The sequence below is a fragment of the Panthera uncia genome, chromosome B4 (genome assembly GCF_023721935.1).
Source record: "Panthera uncia isolate 11264 chromosome B4, Puncia_PCG_1.0, whole genome shotgun sequence".
NCBI lineage: Eukaryota > Metazoa > Chordata > Mammalia > Carnivora > Felidae > Panthera > Panthera uncia.
In genome coordinates this window covers 40,147,745-40,163,231 of record NC_064809.1, presented here as the reverse complement: position 1 = coordinate 40,163,231, position 15,487 = coordinate 40,147,745, and the positions used below count along the sequence as shown (strand labels likewise).

General features: G+C 53.0%; 1 protein-coding gene across 1 annotated transcript; it reads right to left on the bottom strand.

The window, feature by feature from the left end:
* Positions 1–200: 200 nt before the first annotated feature.
* On the bottom strand, positions 201–15,082 carry PLEKHG6 (pleckstrin homology and RhoGEF domain containing G6). Its single transcript, XM_049624954.1, has 14 exons — positions 14,821–15,082; positions 13,357–13,512; positions 12,618–12,782; positions 12,170–12,265; positions 11,829–11,879; positions 11,321–11,470; positions 10,033–10,143; positions 9,729–9,878; positions 9,380–9,517; positions 8,962–9,081; positions 8,479–8,611; positions 8,243–8,358; positions 1,561–1,706; positions 201–900 (listed from the first exon to the last, which is right to left on the bottom strand). The coding sequence occupies exons 1-14, from the start codon at positions 14,956–14,958 to the stop codon at positions 201–203; spliced, it is 2,370 nt and encodes a 789-aa protein (XP_049480911.1). The 5' UTR covers positions 14,959–15,082.
* Between the last annotated feature and the right edge of the window lie 405 nt (positions 15,083–15,487).

Here is a 15,487-nt window from a genome sequence, read left to right as displayed (position 1 = left end):
CACCTCTCTGAAAAGAAAGGAGGTGGGTGTTAGGCAAAGTCAGATGTGGGGTGAAGAGTGAGGCTAAGTACCCTTCCTTGCCATGGCCCCTGCTCCAGTATTACCCTCCTTCTATACTCTGTCCCCACTGACATCTTTGGTACCCCTCTCACTCCATACTGGCTTCTCCACCCCCTCCCAAGCCACTTTCCCTTCAGCACTTACGATGTGGACAGGGGGGTGTCCAGCTGAATGATGTGGGGCCCACGCATTCTCCGCAGTTGGACCCGGGTCAGCTTCTGAGGCCTGTTGTTCCTCCGAGGCTCGGGGATGCCCTCAATCCTCTGGCTGGCCAGTTCTTCCCGGATCTCTCTGAGCATGTCCTCAGCCCGGAGAGGGCGAGGGGAGCGGGTGCAGTCAGGTCTCAGGAAGAGGGGCCCTTCTTCTTCATCCCCTGAGGACTCCCAGGGGCTTTCCCCAGCAGAGTCAGTGTGGGTTGGGGATGCGGGGAGCTGTCCCCGAAGTTGGGCCCTATGCAGCGTTTCTGCTACCACATTCCCATCTACTGAGGTCCCGTCTTCTTCTTCAGACCAGGTTGGTGGATCTCGCCTGGGAAGGCTGCTTCCTCTTCGGATACCGTCCCCTGGCAGTTCAGGGGCGCTTTGGCGTTGGGGGGCTTGGGGGTTGGGAGGTTGAGGGCGCAAAGGAACATCTCGGAGGTCCAGGGTGGAGAAGGTGAGACGAGGGTCACGCCGAAGGGCCTGTGGGCGTAGACGGCTCACAGAATGGGGCCCCTTGGGGGAGCCTGGGATCAGGGTCCCATAGCCAGAGTCTGAAGTATCATCTGGTACCAACAGAGGCTCTTCATCCACGTCTTCTGTCACCACCAGCTGGGGGATGACGGTTGAGAACTCTGGAGTCCTACAATTTATAGGAAGAGTAAATGGTCAGAGTCGGGTGCTGAGGGGTCAAGTTCAAGTCCAGGAATTTTCCCTTGATCTTCCTATCCAGAAACAGCCCCTCCTCCAAACTTACTTCGGTACCACCTTTACACTGCATGATTATTTTCTCATCTTGCTGGCTAGACTGTAAGCTCCTCTAAGGTATTTTAGCCACAGCAACTGGCCCAGGACCTTGTACCAAGCAGGTGCTCAGCTATCTGCTGAAGGGTTCCTGAGCTCCCCTGAGGCAATCCCCCAATGATGGATCTTTCTTCTCCTTAACCATGCTGCTGAACAGATGTGTTCCTGTGAACGAACCTCTCGCCCTCTCTGGGGATTTGGACTCACTGGATCCTTGCAGCTGCGACATTCTGCAAATCCCATACTGGCTCTCACTCTCCATCCCTGGCCTGGGGAGCCTGCTCCTCAAGGAGCTTGCATCTCTTGTGTCTGTTTCTGTCACCCTGGCAACTGTTGACTAGTGCCAACCTGTTCCACTCTAACCGGTAGCCTGGGTTCCTCTATTTCCAATGTCCCCAGAAGCTGTGTTGCCACTTCTCTGCTGCGTGGGTTCCTCTCCCCTCTCTCCCTGCCTGCAGCCCCCCTACTTTGAGAGACTTGTGGTCCCTGTGGGTCTTACCTCCCCTCTGCGCTGCTCTGAGAGTCCTCCGGGGAAGGTGAGGAGGGCCTGGTGCATGGGGCCTCCCGGTCCTGGTCCCGATAGAGAGCTAGGAGCTCCCTCTTCTGTTGGACATACTCCTCTGTCTTCAGCTTTTGCAGGGTGATCTGGGGTGGGCATACTTTCATTAAGAGCTCTCATTTATTGAGACTTGCTGTATGTCACCCATGTGCTAAGTGCTTTACATACATATTATTTCATTTAATCTTCACAGATTATGACTATATTATGAAGGCTATGAGGCAGATATTATTTGTTACTCCTACTTTACTAGGGAAAAATGGAGACTCGGTATAAGTAACTGCCAAGGTCATGGGGCAAAAGAGAGTGGGATGGCGCCAGGAATTGAACCCTCCAACTGGCTCTGGGGGTGGGTGAGGTGAACAGAAGACCCCCTTTCCTGCTTGTGCGGTTCTTCCTGCTTCTTATGCCCCCTTGTTAAGCCCTCTATCCAATCTCTTTCCCCCTTCAGGAAGCCCTCCCTGATATATGGTGATGGTGGTATAAGTGTTCTAAATGGTGGTGGGCCCTCAAATTACTCCTTCTCCTGCTGCCATGGTGGGCAGGGTCAGGCTTTGTCCTCTGCTGTCCTTCAGAGATGAAAGCAAGACCGTCCCAAGAGGAATGGAGGAGGATACACTGTATTTTCTGTCTTCTTCCCTCAATATTTTCACACAGGTGCCCTCAGAACAAAATAGTGACATCTGAGAAGCACCTTACAGGGCACCTCCACATGCATGTGATCATTTGATACACACCATCACCCTGTAGGTTGGAAAGCATGGATATTAGCCCATTTTACAGATGAGAAAACAAGACTTAGAGAGACAAAGGGACTTGCTCAAGTCCCATGAGAAGAGAAGCAGAACTGGGACTGGGCCTTCTCTTTGAGTCCTGGTTCAGGAACTACATTGACTTTCAAGGGCAGCCTTAAAGGGCAGAGTTGCTAAAGGACATTTGCTTGGGGAGGGGGAGGGAAGGCAGCAGAACCCACAGACAGGTTGAAGGCACAGGCTGGTCAAAGGGAGGTCCTGGTGGCAGCTGCGGGCAGTGCTGGTATCAGTACTCACTGGTATGGCCATATCATTGTTAAAATATTGGAGTACTTCCATGCTGGTAAGCAAAGGGCTGCTGTCCAAGCCTCCTGCCTCCTTTCCCTAGGACTGGTAACCCCATCCTTCAAGATCCAGTGATAACATGTGGCACAGCAGGGGACCTCTAGCACACTCCCAAGCTCCCAAGATGCTCCACTCTAATTGGATGATGGCCATGCCATACTGGTGGTTAAATATTTTGATTATCTCTCCAGCTTAGGTATCTGAACCAGCAACTCTTGGACACCTGGACCTTCCCAAAGCCTCTCCAGAAACACAAGGGTAGCTGGTTCAGGACAATAGACATGTTGGAGAAATGGATGAACAGGGATAGGAAAATGACATCAGGTTTTTATTGCAAGTTTCCTTTCTCTGGCTCTCCAGTCCCTCAGTCCTGTGAGTGACAAAGCAGTGCAAAGATTCTTAGCAGTCTCATAAGACTAGTCAGTTGGCCAAAGCAAGGGATGATGGTACCTGGGTGCAGAGAACCAGCACAACAGGGCCAGGTCCTGTGACCTCCTCCCTCATCTCCAACGTGGGACGGAACAAGAAGCAAGGATGCTGGGTGGGGTTGTTCTTGGGGCCAGGGTGGAGTGGAGCAGCCTGCTTGTTGGGCTGAGATGACCTGCCCTTGGCTCCACATGACCCAAGTTCAATGGAGTGTTTGGGAAGTCCAGGATAGGATGGTGTGGGGAAGGAAAGAACTGGGAGGAAGGGGTGGGGTTCGTAAGGAACATCTAATACAAGTATCTCCACTAACATGCCCCTGGCAGTTGCCCCTGGCCCAACCCTAGGAAAAAGCAGGGAGGGAGGGGACCTGAGGCATCAGGGAATGGGGCTGTTTGAAGTCCCCCCCCAGACACCCCAAAGCTTCTCCAGCAACCCTGGGAGGATCTTCTCAGCTTGGGTAAGAGGAGAATCAAGTTGGGAAGGGAAGAGGAAATCGGTGCCTGAGCCAAAATGTGGCTCCTCTACAAAGCTGAGAAGAGGAAGGGAGGGCTCCCCCAGCATGATTCTTCTTTCTTTGCCCTGGTGGAAGACATAAGCCTTGAGAGGAAACACCTCTTCTCCCCACTGCCTCTGGGGTTGCTCCTAGATTCATCTGCTCCTCCCAAAGTTCCCCAAGTGGACTAACACAGATCTCTCAAAGTGCCCACAAACTCTGAGCAGCTGTGAGGCCTTTCCCTAGTCAGCACCTAGCCCCGCCCAGGCGCCACTGATCACCTCCTTCTTCTAATGATAATTACAAACATTTATGGAGCGCCCATTAAGTGCTGGGCCTCGTGCCAAGCAGCAACAATAATTGTCCCATCTCTCCTACATGATTGTGCCCACTATCACTGCAATTCCCCAGATGGGGACTGGGCTTGGAGAGATGACATAACCCCTGCAAGAACACAGATAACAGGTGAGAGCTGGGCTCTGGCTATTACCTTAGCAGCCTGCTTCAGCCTCCTGCCATTCATTTTTTGACCTCTGTCTCTGACAGCTTTTTCTGTTCCTGTCACTGGTTCCTTTTTCCTCTTCCCAGTCCCTAATCATGGGCATTTCCCAGGATTTAGTCTGTCTTCCCTAGAGAAGCTAATTTTTTTTTTTTTTCCCCTAAAAGTTTAAGCTGCCCTGGCTAGAGCTGCAGGGAATAAATCTACATCTACATTTCTGTGAGGGGGAGAAAGCAACAGTCCCACCCTTGGGTGGTTGCTCTATCAAGGGGACCAATAGATATTCCACTGCCTTTATCAGTTTACAAAGGCTGATAGCAGTAGAGAGCAGTTTTCTTTAAGAATTCAGCGTGAAACAATAGCAGGACAAACTAATTTCAGTTTCAGTGTTCTTTGTTTTGCTAAGGAAGGCCAGGGAGCTTGTGCACTGCTTGGTTATGTATCAGAAGTGACCTCCTTTCCTCTGTTAGCCAGGAGTGAGACTGCCCGAGGTAAATTAGTTTGAATAAAATCCCAATAGTTTGTAGTGGTCCCTTGGGGGTTCTAAAGGGAGGCGGGAGGGGGGTGTCATTTGGGGACTGAGAACCAAAGGAAGAAGACAGAATTCTGACAGTGGGGTGGTGAAGGAAAGGGCCTCCTGTGAGGGCCCCCCACCTGGTGCCTTAGGGAACCCTGTGGCTTGTTTTAGGTATTCAAGGAAGTGGCAGTCCTACAGGGTCCTACAGGGTTGTAAGACACAAGATCTTGAGGTTCCGTCTTTAATTCTTATTTCATGCCTTTTTTTTAATGGCAAAATCCTCATATTTACTTTCTATTCTCCTAATTCATGGTTTTTAATACACTATTTAAACAGAGACTAAGTTCTGGATTTTCTTTTCTTAAATAAGCTCTCCACATTATGATATGATAGTATAGATAAGATTTCAGGAAGAATGCTTAAAATTATTTAAAGAGCAAGACTATTTTCACACATTTTCAAAAGTTCCAGAAACCTTAACTACCTAATGTGCCAAGGACAAATCATTACTATCTATTCATTAAAGCAAGCCCTATGAGAACCACTAATTTGATTTTAACTGTAAAAATAATGAGGTTGCATTCTTTAGAAACAGTCTACATTAAGATTTCTTGCTTTGTTCAAAATGCCCTTTTTTTTTGGTAATTGAAGTATAATTGACATAACATTATATCACCTTCAGGTGTGCAGTGTAATGATTCAACATTTGTATAATGAAATAATCACCTTGGTAAGTCTAGTTAACATCTGTCACCATACGTTTCACAAAAAAATTTTTTTTCTCTTGTGTTAACTAACAACTTTTAAGATCTACTCTCTTAGCAATTTTCATAGTTCATCCCTTGTCCCCACCTGAACCCCAGGGCTGTGTTCTATACTTCCCAGAGTCCCTAAGGTATGTCCACTTGCCTAGCCCCCACCGAATCACTTTCAAAGTGCTTCTGTTTAAAACTTACTACTGCTCTAGACCCACCCCTCCCAGGAAGCAACAACCAACCCAACAGGTTTCTCTCTTTGTATTGATTTCATTTCACACAGAGGGGGCTGCCAAAGCTGTCTTTCAAAGGGGAAATCATCCTTTGTCCTCCCTAATCTGTGACCTGCATTCGGGTGCATTTACCTAGAGCTGGTAGCATGCTGCCTTGCTTAATCAGAATGACTTCTTGGGGCACCTGGGTGGCTCAATTGGTTAAGTGTCCAACTTCGGCTCAGGTCATGATCTCACGGTTGGTGAGTTCGAGCCCTGCCATCAGGCTTTATGCTGACAGTGTGGAGCCTGGAGCCTGCTTCAGATTCTGTGTCTCCTTCTCTCTCTGCCCCTCCCCTGCTTGTGCTCTGTCTCTCCTTGTCTATCAAAAATAAATAAAAATGTAAAAAAAATATTTAAAAAAAGAATGATTTTTTGGGCTCCTCTCTATGAGGCAAGGACTGCCATTATTTATGTCCATTTTGCAGGTGAAGAAATGGAAACTCAGCAGACCACATAACTCACCTAAGGCCACCCAGCTAGGAAGAGGTAGAACTGGTGTCTGAACCTGGAGTTTCTTGCATTCAATATAGGTTTTTATTTATTTATTTATTTATTTATTTATTTTTAATTTTTTTAACGCTTATTTTTGAGACAGAGACAGAGCATGAACGGGGGAGGGGCAGAGAGAGAGGGAGACACAGAATCCGAAGCAGGCTCCAGGCTCTGAGCCATCAGCCCAGAGCCCGACGCGGGGCTCGAACTCATGGACCACGAGATCGTCACCTGAGCTGAAGTCGGACGCTTAACCGACTGAGCCACCCAGGCGCCCCTCAATATAGGTTTTTAATCACAGTCTCCCAAAGGCTTCTCTTCCTTCTCTAGCTCCTTTCTCTAACCTGCCCCCCTCCAACTTTTCCCCCTTTTTTGCAACATGTCCCTAAGAATATGACACTAAACCTCAATATTTCACACTCAAACTAGTACAGTAAATCTCCTGCCACCAATCTCTCTTGCCTCCAGCCCACCTATCACACTGCCAGCTATCAATTCAAGATGAACACACTGATTTCACCGTGGCATTCCCTTGCTCAAGAATCTATGGTGGCTCTCTCTTGTCAACCCAATTCAATTCAACCTTGTCCCGTCTGCCCTCTTCTGTAGCTTTTGGGGTCCTGTAAAACCTGGCCTCTCCTCACTTGTTCACATAAACCCTTGGCTCAGACTTAGACAGATGTGGTCACTGTCCCCAAAATAATCCAACCCAGTTTCTCCCTTGATTCTTTTGTTCCTGGTCTTCCCTGTCCTTAAAAGGCCAATTCAAATCTTTACTTTTTGGCCATTCTGCTCCTATGGTGGGTTGAATAGAGGCTCCAGAAAGATATGTCTAGGTCCTCACCCCCAGAACCTGTAAATGTGACCTTACTTGGAAGAGGGGTCTTTGCAGATGTGTAAAGATCTTCAGTTAAGGATCTCAAGATGAGATTATCCTGGATTTAGGGTGTCTGTATAAGAGACAGGAAAGGGAGATTTGTACACAGAGACAGACCGAGAGGAAGGCCACATGAAGACAGAGGCAGAGACCGGAGTGAGGCAGTCATGAGCTAAGGAACACCAGAAGCTACCAGAAGCTGCAAGAGGCGACCAACATCTGGCCTCCAGAACGGTGAGACAATGTTTCTGTTGCTTTAAGCCATTAAGTTTATGGTAACTAGTACAGCTCCATTTGGATCTTTTGAATTCCTCTAGCTTTTATCGCATGAATCTGCCCTGTTAAACACCTTCTCTCGATCCTTGTCATCGATAGGACAAAGTTCAAGTTCCTTAGCATAGCACCCAGTAGTAGACATGAGCTGGTAGTACCTACCCCCTGGCCTCTCTGCCACTATGCCTGCTCTGTCCTGGTAATATCAACTATGAGGCCAGTGGTTTTCTCAACACACACACAGTTTCATGTTTCCCACATTTGCACAATCTGCTTCTCCATCTGGAATAACTTTCCTTCCCATCCTTGTTCTCCTCACGAACTCCTAGATATCCCCCCAAACAGGGCTCAGACAATAGCCTCTCTGTGAAAGTATCTCAGCAGACCTCCCTCTGCAATGTCCCCTTTCCCAACCAACACACCAGACAGAATGAATTACTCCCTTCTTGGTCATAGTTCCATTCTGTGCTTTCTATTATCTGTACACTAATATAATTTGTACACTAATGGAACATAGTTCCATTCTATGTTTCCATTATTTGTACACTAATTTGTCCAGCTAGGCTGCAGTGCATATTCCGGGGGGAGGGGGGGAGTGGTGTTTTATTCTCTTCTGATTCCCTAGCACCCAGCAAGTGCTCCGTTAATGTTGAACGGAAGATGAAGTTCAGAAGATCGTGGTTTCAGGGTACAAAAGCCTTTAGGGGACTCTGTCTTGGGCTCTCCCAGTGACTGGCACAGTAGCTGGCCAAAGGCTTTCTTTCATGCTCTTGTCAAGGCTGTGTCTCCCTCCTGAGGGCCCGAACCAGACTGAACCTGCATCCACCTCAGCCTCTTTCTCTTCCTCCCTCCCTCTTGTGCTCCCTTTTCTGACCTCCGAGGGCCCCTCCCCGCTCTCTACTCCTGGCTTTCACATACCTGGGCCTCCTGGGTCTTCTCTAGCCACCGGGCACGGTCTGCAGCATTAGGACAGTGCACAACGAGGGCACTGGAGACACACTGGAATTCAGTGAGATGGATCACCAGGAAGCTGTCTGGGTAGAGGAGGTGAAGGTCTGCTCAAGGGCTAGACCATATTTGATCCCCATCCTGACTGCGCCTTCCCCTTGCCAAGAGGAAAGGAGAAGGAAAGTGTCCCCTCAGGAGAGACATACTAGGGTCTCGGAGTGGTCGGCACACAAGCTTCTCCAGCATGAGTGGGGGACGGATAACCTTGGCTTTGTCTGCCTTGCGTTGGGGCTTGGTCACCAGCAGCACATCAGAGAAGAGGAACAGGTGCACATCCAGCTGGGAGGCAGGTGTCAGAGAGAGACAAGGGTCAGCTGGAGCAGGGGAAGGGTGGCACATGGACTGGGGCTCCTGCATGGTGTGCGTGCATGGGTACACATGTGCACAAGGGACAGAACTGTGGAACGCTAGAGCTGGAAGGGGTGTCACTTTGGTCCCATCTCTTGTCTTACAGGCTGATTCAGGGGCATACAGACAAGCAGAGCTTAGCCACAGCACGTCCCCTTCTCAACACACAAACATCTCTTTGCCCAATTCCAGCTTTTCTGACTCTTATCCTGTGTCCTGGCACCCCTCCCTTCTCTTCAGTCTACCTGCCGTCTTCTCCAGTCTTCCAGGTAGCCCCTCACCTTCCCTTCTCGCCCCTCCTTCACTCGCACGGGTCCCTCCAGCAGCAGCTGCCTGGTGTGCTCGGGAGCGACCCCCACCACGGGCGACATCAGGTCCAGGGTGCAGAATGGACGCAGGTTCTGAGGGACACAGCGCGGAGAGGATCACTGCCTCCCCCTCCCCCTCCCAGCCACCATGGGTCTTTGTTCTATCACCAGCACCTTCTCCCCTCATCCTCGCCTTCTTGGAGGGAGAGGAAGCAGCCAGTAATTCCTTTTCACTCTTTAGAACTCTGACCCTCAGCCCCTCCTCATGGTGAAGGAATGGTGGGCACGGGCCCTCTGTGCCACCTCTGCCCCTTAGCCTCCAGGCCTCTGCTTCATCTTTTTTCCCAGGGACCTTGTTTTGCTGAGCCCCCTTCCCCCTGCCCTCCCTCACCTTCTCCACCTCCTCACTGGATGGCTCCAGCACTTCGTAGGGCCCAATGCGTTGGGCTGCAGCCACCAAGCTCTCCTGCTCTTCCCCTTGGCGCACCTGTTTATTGACGTATCGCAGGAATGACTCCACAGCGGCAATCTAGGTGACGGGCGGGATGTGGAAGAAGGAACAGCTCATCTCCTTACCCCGTACATCTCACCCCACCAAAGACAACCCAGGCGGCCGGTCGGTGCCACACTGGCACGTACATATGAGGAAAGAGACCCTTAAGAGCCTTAAGAGTTCCTGGAAATCAGTTCCCACACACCAGCCCCCAGCGCCCAAGGCACGGCCCTGCCAGGCCACATACCATGGCGCTCAGGCCCTCCCGGGCACGTGCCTCAGGGCTCCTCTTAAGCACAGCCTGGAGCAGCAGCGGGTACTTGGTGATGCGCTGGTGGGGCTTGATGAGCAGGTCGCCCAGCATCTGCCTCCCCGAGCGCTTGTGCTTCTCACACCACTGCCAGCAGAGGAGGGCAGGGGGTCAGGAGTCTGAAGGCCCCATGCCGCCCTATTCTAGCGCCGGACTCAGCTTTGGACCCAGCTGGAGATGCTGGATGATCTGGTTGTTTCAGGTCCCCCCCGGCCCCCTTCCCAGGCACCCTCTCTCCCACCTGCACAAAGGAATGGAAGAGAGGATTGTTGTCTTGCTGTTCCCGGGCGTAAGCCATGGTCTGCTTCACTTGTAGGCAGTATTGGACATAGGGCTGGAACCGCTGGCTGAACTGAGGGGACAGATAGGGGCAGGCAGGGGGAAGGTCATGAAATACAGGCTCCAGCTGCAGAACACGGGGAGCACGGAGGAGAGAGCCTCCCACCGACCCTCAGTCCAGTTGGTGCCAATCCCTACCGTCCATGACGCTCTCCCCCATGACTGCCAGCCCCTCCCTCTGGGTTCCAGGGAGAAACTGAGATGCCAGGAGGCTGACCCATGGCCACTCTCTGAGCTCCCATGCACAGCCCCTACTGTACCCTGCTTCTCTGGACGGACTCTCCTGTCATCAATAATTCAGCTGGAATGTTTTTAGGACACAGCAGGTCTCGTTTCACACAGAGGTGGGTAGTGACCTGAGGCTTGCCCAGAAGCCCTATTCCTATGGAAGGGGGTGCCAATGGCTCCCAGGAGACTGTCTCCCCACCTCTGTCCCCTATTCTGGCTCTGCAAGGCCCACATTTTCTTGATTGGGTAACACCGTGGAAGAAAGTCCGACCCCAGGCCCCTTGCTTTCTTTCTTTTTTTTTTTTTTTTTAATTTTTTTAATGTTTTATTTATTCTTGAAAGAGAGACAGAGCATGAGTGAGGGAGGGGCACAGCAAGAGAAGGACACAGAATCTGAAGCAGACTCCAGGCTCTGAGCTGTCAGCACAGAGCCCGACATGGGGCTCAAACTCACAAGCTGTGAGATCATGACCTGAGCCGAAGTCGGACGCACAACCGACTGAGCCACCCAGGTGCCCCAGGGCTCTTGCTTTCTTATTACATTTCTCCATGCTCTGGGTGCCCTGTGGCCTTTTACACCCCCTTGCCCCACCTCCCCACCCCCCAGCCAGTTGCCCAGGGGATGCCTTGCTTCGGCCCCATTCTTCTCGCAGCTGTTTGTCAGAGGCTTTCTGGCCAAGAAGTAAGATTGTATAGTTAAGAGATTCATTGGAACCCTTCTCTGAGATAGCTGCATTTCATTTCAAAAGAGTCACCAAAAGACCAAAGAACTTTTGGGACAGAGGTCGTATCGGTGGAATGAATGGCAGGAGGTGAGGTGATATTCTGGGGGTGGGGGTGTGCCCTCAGACTCCCCCAACTCCCAGAAGGGTTTGAGTGGCACAGGCTGATCCTGCAGACAGGATCTCTCTGGGCTCTCCCAGGCCCGCCCCAGCCACACGTGGCCCTTCGCCATGCCTCACCGTCAAGAAGCCGTCTTGTAGACTGACAGGGTCCAGAGGCTGGCCTGAGGCTCGAGCCTCCCCCAGGGTGGGCCCCAGCACCTCCTCCCAAAATCTCTTGTGGACTCGAATCAGGCTGGGGACATTTCCAAACAGGGTCTCAGCTGATACCTGGAGGAGGGAGCAGAGCTTAGCCACAAGCCTTGGCAGGTCACTGTTAGGCAGCACTGGCCGTGGACAGGCAAGGAACCATAAGCTTGGATGAAACTTGCGGGGGAGCTGAGAGATGGAAGGGGCTGGAGTTTTCCCTTCTATTTCTCTGGCACATTGGCGCAGCTGTGCTGAGCACCGGAAAAGAGCAGAGGCCAGCCTGCTTGGGGTCGAGAGCAGGAAGGGGACCAGGGAGGGCAGAGGGTGTCCTAGAAAACAGAGAATTTGGACAGCAGCCTGTGGGGCTCTCTGCAAGCCCACTCCCACTCTGTGGGCTCAGGGCTTGGGGTGTGGAGGGTCCTCTAGAGTACCCACTCACCTCGGTCAGGAGCCCCACTCGCTGCAAGTTCAGCAGACCGGCGGCCAGGAGCTGGATGCAGGGAAAGATGAGGGTCTCAGTACCTGACCTCTACCTTTGGGACCCCAGCCTAGTCCTCTGAAGTGTCTCTACCTCCAGATTTACCACTGCTAACCTTCTTCCTAAGATCCCGGGGAGGTCTCCAATGGGGGGGATCTCTCAGCTGCCTGTCCCCCACCCCTACGTTCCTCCCACCCCTTGCCATGGTCCTCCCTTCTTGGCCTGGGGAAATGGGGAACAATGCAAGGGAGATGGGTAAGTGGCTGAGGTGAGGGCCTGGGCTGGAGCTGGGGGCAGCTCACGTCAGTCATGATCTTGAGCTTCCGCACATAGATCAGCTCGGTGGTCAGCAGCTCCCACAGTGCTTCCTGTTGGTGGCAAAGCTCCCGGCTCATCTCCTGGGGTAGGGACAGTGCTGGCTCAGTTGGTGGAATAATGACAAGAACAGCAGCTGTCATCTGTTCAATGCTACTAGATCTACTTCATAGATGACCTTTTAATCCTCAAGTGTGTAGATGATGTTATCCCCATTTGACAGATGAACCAACTGAGGCTGAGAGAGGTTTACAGTCTCGAGCAAGGTCTCACTAGTCAGTGGCAGAACCAGGAGTTGAACCCAGAACAAGATGTGTCCAAATGCTTTCCCCACGTGACCCCACTTCTCAAGGCCTTTCTCTCTTCCAGGGCAGAGGGGAGGTGTATGTGTGCGTCTGTGACACCACAGGGACCAACACTGTGTTCCAGGCCTACCTTGTGCCCAGGCACCAGCTCCTTCCAGGACTTCTCAATGACCAGGCAACTGTCAGTGCCCTCTCCTATCTCCCAGTGCTGACGGTCCTCAGGGGGCAGGCGGGGCATCCCAAACATGCTGAATGTATGCAGCCTCATCTCCAGTTGTTGGGCCTTGGGGACTTCCTGGGAGAGCCAAGAAGGGGACCAGTCCTGGCCATGTCCTGTGCACCCAGACCCCTGGTCTGGGGAGGGCTGCATGTGCGTGTGTGTGTGCGTGTGTGTGTGTGTCTGAGAATGGGAGGTAGCAAGCAGCACTGTCTGTGAGTGGGGACACGGAGGCCTGGGGGACAGGGGTTGACCCCGGCTGGGATTACAGGTGAAAGGGCATCGCTGAAACACGGATGGAGATGTACCTTAGTCTCCAGAAAGGTGCCTGACAGAGGAGTCTGACCTAGGCTCTTTGACCAGAAAGATACTTTGTAGGGCCCTTCTGAGGCAGAACCCTTTAGAGGGACCTTTGGGTGGAGACCAGACAGGACTAGAGAACCAGTGGTCTCAGGCAACATTTTGACATTTGCCTCTAAAATGAACATTTTTATGAGGCAGCATGGTTTGGAGATGCATCCTTGAGAGGGTCTCTGGACAGAACCGGATCCAGCTTCTTGGAGGAGCTGGCCATGCTCTTGGCCCTGACCATCTGTGGAGGACACTATGGCTTGGCTATGAGCATGGGAATGGGAGAAGAGGGGCCCCTCACCTTGAGTTTGGGGGAGTGTGGTGGGCCAGCCCCCAAATGGCCTCCATGCCTTTTCTCATGCTCTGGCTCTCGCAACTTCAGGGGAGACAGGCCTCGGACCTGGCCGGAACCCTTGGCAAAGGGGACGTAGTCTTGGAAGCGTCGGCGACTGGGATCCTGGAGGAGGAGGAGTAGGGTAAGTTCTTAGAGGGGCCTCCCTTTTCCCAGAAGTCCCAGAGTGGTAGTGGGGGCTTGACTCCAGACGGTGTCCCTCACCGCTGCAGGCAGGGCGGGCTCACCTCTCCCCTCAAACCAGTTTGATGTGAGCCACTCCCGCCCTGAGTCACAGCACCTGCTGCCAGGGAGGCCAAGTGGAGCTGGGCAGGGGCATGCCAGCTTGGCTCCCCTAGTGGGCCCAGGGGCACAAGTGGGGGGCCTACTGTAGAGCAGGCACACAGGCACCTACACGCCTGGGCTCTAGTGTGTGTGTCCCCCAGCATCTGCCCACTCACAGGCGTGCTTCCTGTACCATGGGCTTGCGTTGCACAGTGCATTCTGGGTCCCTCGCAGCTTCCCTCGCATGTGGGGATGAGGGAGCACGCATGTGCGGCCTCCCCCCCCCCCCCCCCCCCCCCCAGGGGCATGCAGCCTGTGTCCTTTCCAGTTGGGAGTGGCTGCCCTTCTACATGAGAGATTGAGACCAAACGCCGGCCACACACGTCCTCCCCCCCCCCCCCCCCGGGGGGCAGGCCTGGTCACATTCCTTGATCTGCCTGTGGCCTGACTAACACTGCGTACTTCCTAGTCTCCCTTCCTGCCCTCAGCCTGGGAGAGTCCCTAGCCGTCCTCCTTGTCTCCCAGGGCAAAATCCTCTTCCAGTAAGACAGGGGATACCCCAGCTGGAAGCAGAACTGTTCTCAAGGTGACGGGGTAGCTTGGAGGCTGAGGGAAACACTGCTTGGCCTCCACACCCCTTTTCTTGGTCAGCATTTGAGGCAGGCCAGGAGGGCGGAGCAGTGGTGAATCCCAGGCAGGCCTCCGCACCCCTCCCGCTTGCAGAGTAGGGACATCCAGAACCTTTGCTCTTCCTTCAGTGCTGACTCAGAGGGAGCAGGTCTCAGGGAGCCCACAGGCTCCTCCCAGGTAGAGGCGGGAGTCTGGGAGGTACCAACCCCAAGGGTTGATACATGCCACTCTCCACCGCCCCCCACCCCTCACCTCCATGCCTCAGACCTGTCTAACAGCACCTCTTCTGAGGACCTGGCTTCTCCTGGCTCTCTGCCTCACCTGCCGCATCTGCCTGGGATGGGTGTGGAGTCCTGGGAGTCTGGCCCAACCCTGCCCTCCTCTCCCTCACAAGCCAGGAAAGAAGGTAGGGGTGAGGGACAGGAATAGAGCAGCCCATGAACCTGCAAGAGAGACCTGAAAGCCTTGGTATCCTCCCTCTGCCCCACCCAGGTCACTTTGGGGGCAGCCTGGACTCACCAGCACAGGCCCTCCTCGGGGATAGAGACTGCCAGCAGGATTCTGGGTGGTGGCCCGATGCCGGCCCCCATAAGTCTCAATGCGGGAGGCCACAAGTCCTTGGAGGGGACCATCATCTGGAAGAGCAAAGGTCTGCATCTTTTCTCTCCTGGGTCACCTCGGAAGGGTCATAGCTTCAATGTCCAGGAGAAAAGGGTCCCCTGAGGCTGCACAGAGAAAATAGAGAAATGAAAGGGCCAGCCTTGATCAGTGGGTGGCTCCAGGTTGGAGACCAAGGGACAGAAGAAGGAAAGATGATGGAGTGGGGGAGGAAGGAACAAGAGCTTGTCACTTATTGTGGGGGCATAACTGCCTATCTGTGACACGGTGGAGTTGGGTAGGACCCCACATGCTGGGTGGAAGCCCCCTTGAAGCTATGCCTCCTTCCTCACGTGTATGCACATTTGGGGTACAGGCTCCCTCGTCTGCCTCAAAGGATGCTTGTAGTCCTGAGTAGCTGGGAGCAAGAGCCATAGGCAGGTCCCCAGGCTTCCTGGATGCCCCCTTCCAGTGGGGGTATTTCTTTTGCACCTAGCCATCCACCCCCAGCCCAGGGAAGAGCTGCAGGGAGAACACGGGGTGGGGGGCACTGGACACTGAACCACCTGCCTACTGTTTTTGTACAGCC

What these genes read in the sequence shown, in the direction of transcription:
- PLEKHG6 (XM_049624954.1), bottom strand. Translation starts at nt 14,958, where the DNA reads ATGCAGACCTTTGCTCTTCCAGATGATGGTCCCCTCCAAGGACTTGTG. An exon ending in GGGAGGGCCTGAGCGCCATG is followed by an intron (nt 9,518 to 9,728) that starts GTATGTGGCCTG and finishes CCCGTCACCTAG; the next exon opens with ATTGCCGCTGTGGAGTCATT. An exon ending in CAGAGCAGCGCAGAGGGGAG is followed by an intron (nt 901 to 1,560) that starts GTAAGACCCACA and finishes TATAAATTGTAG; the next exon opens with GACTCCAGAGTTCTCAACCG.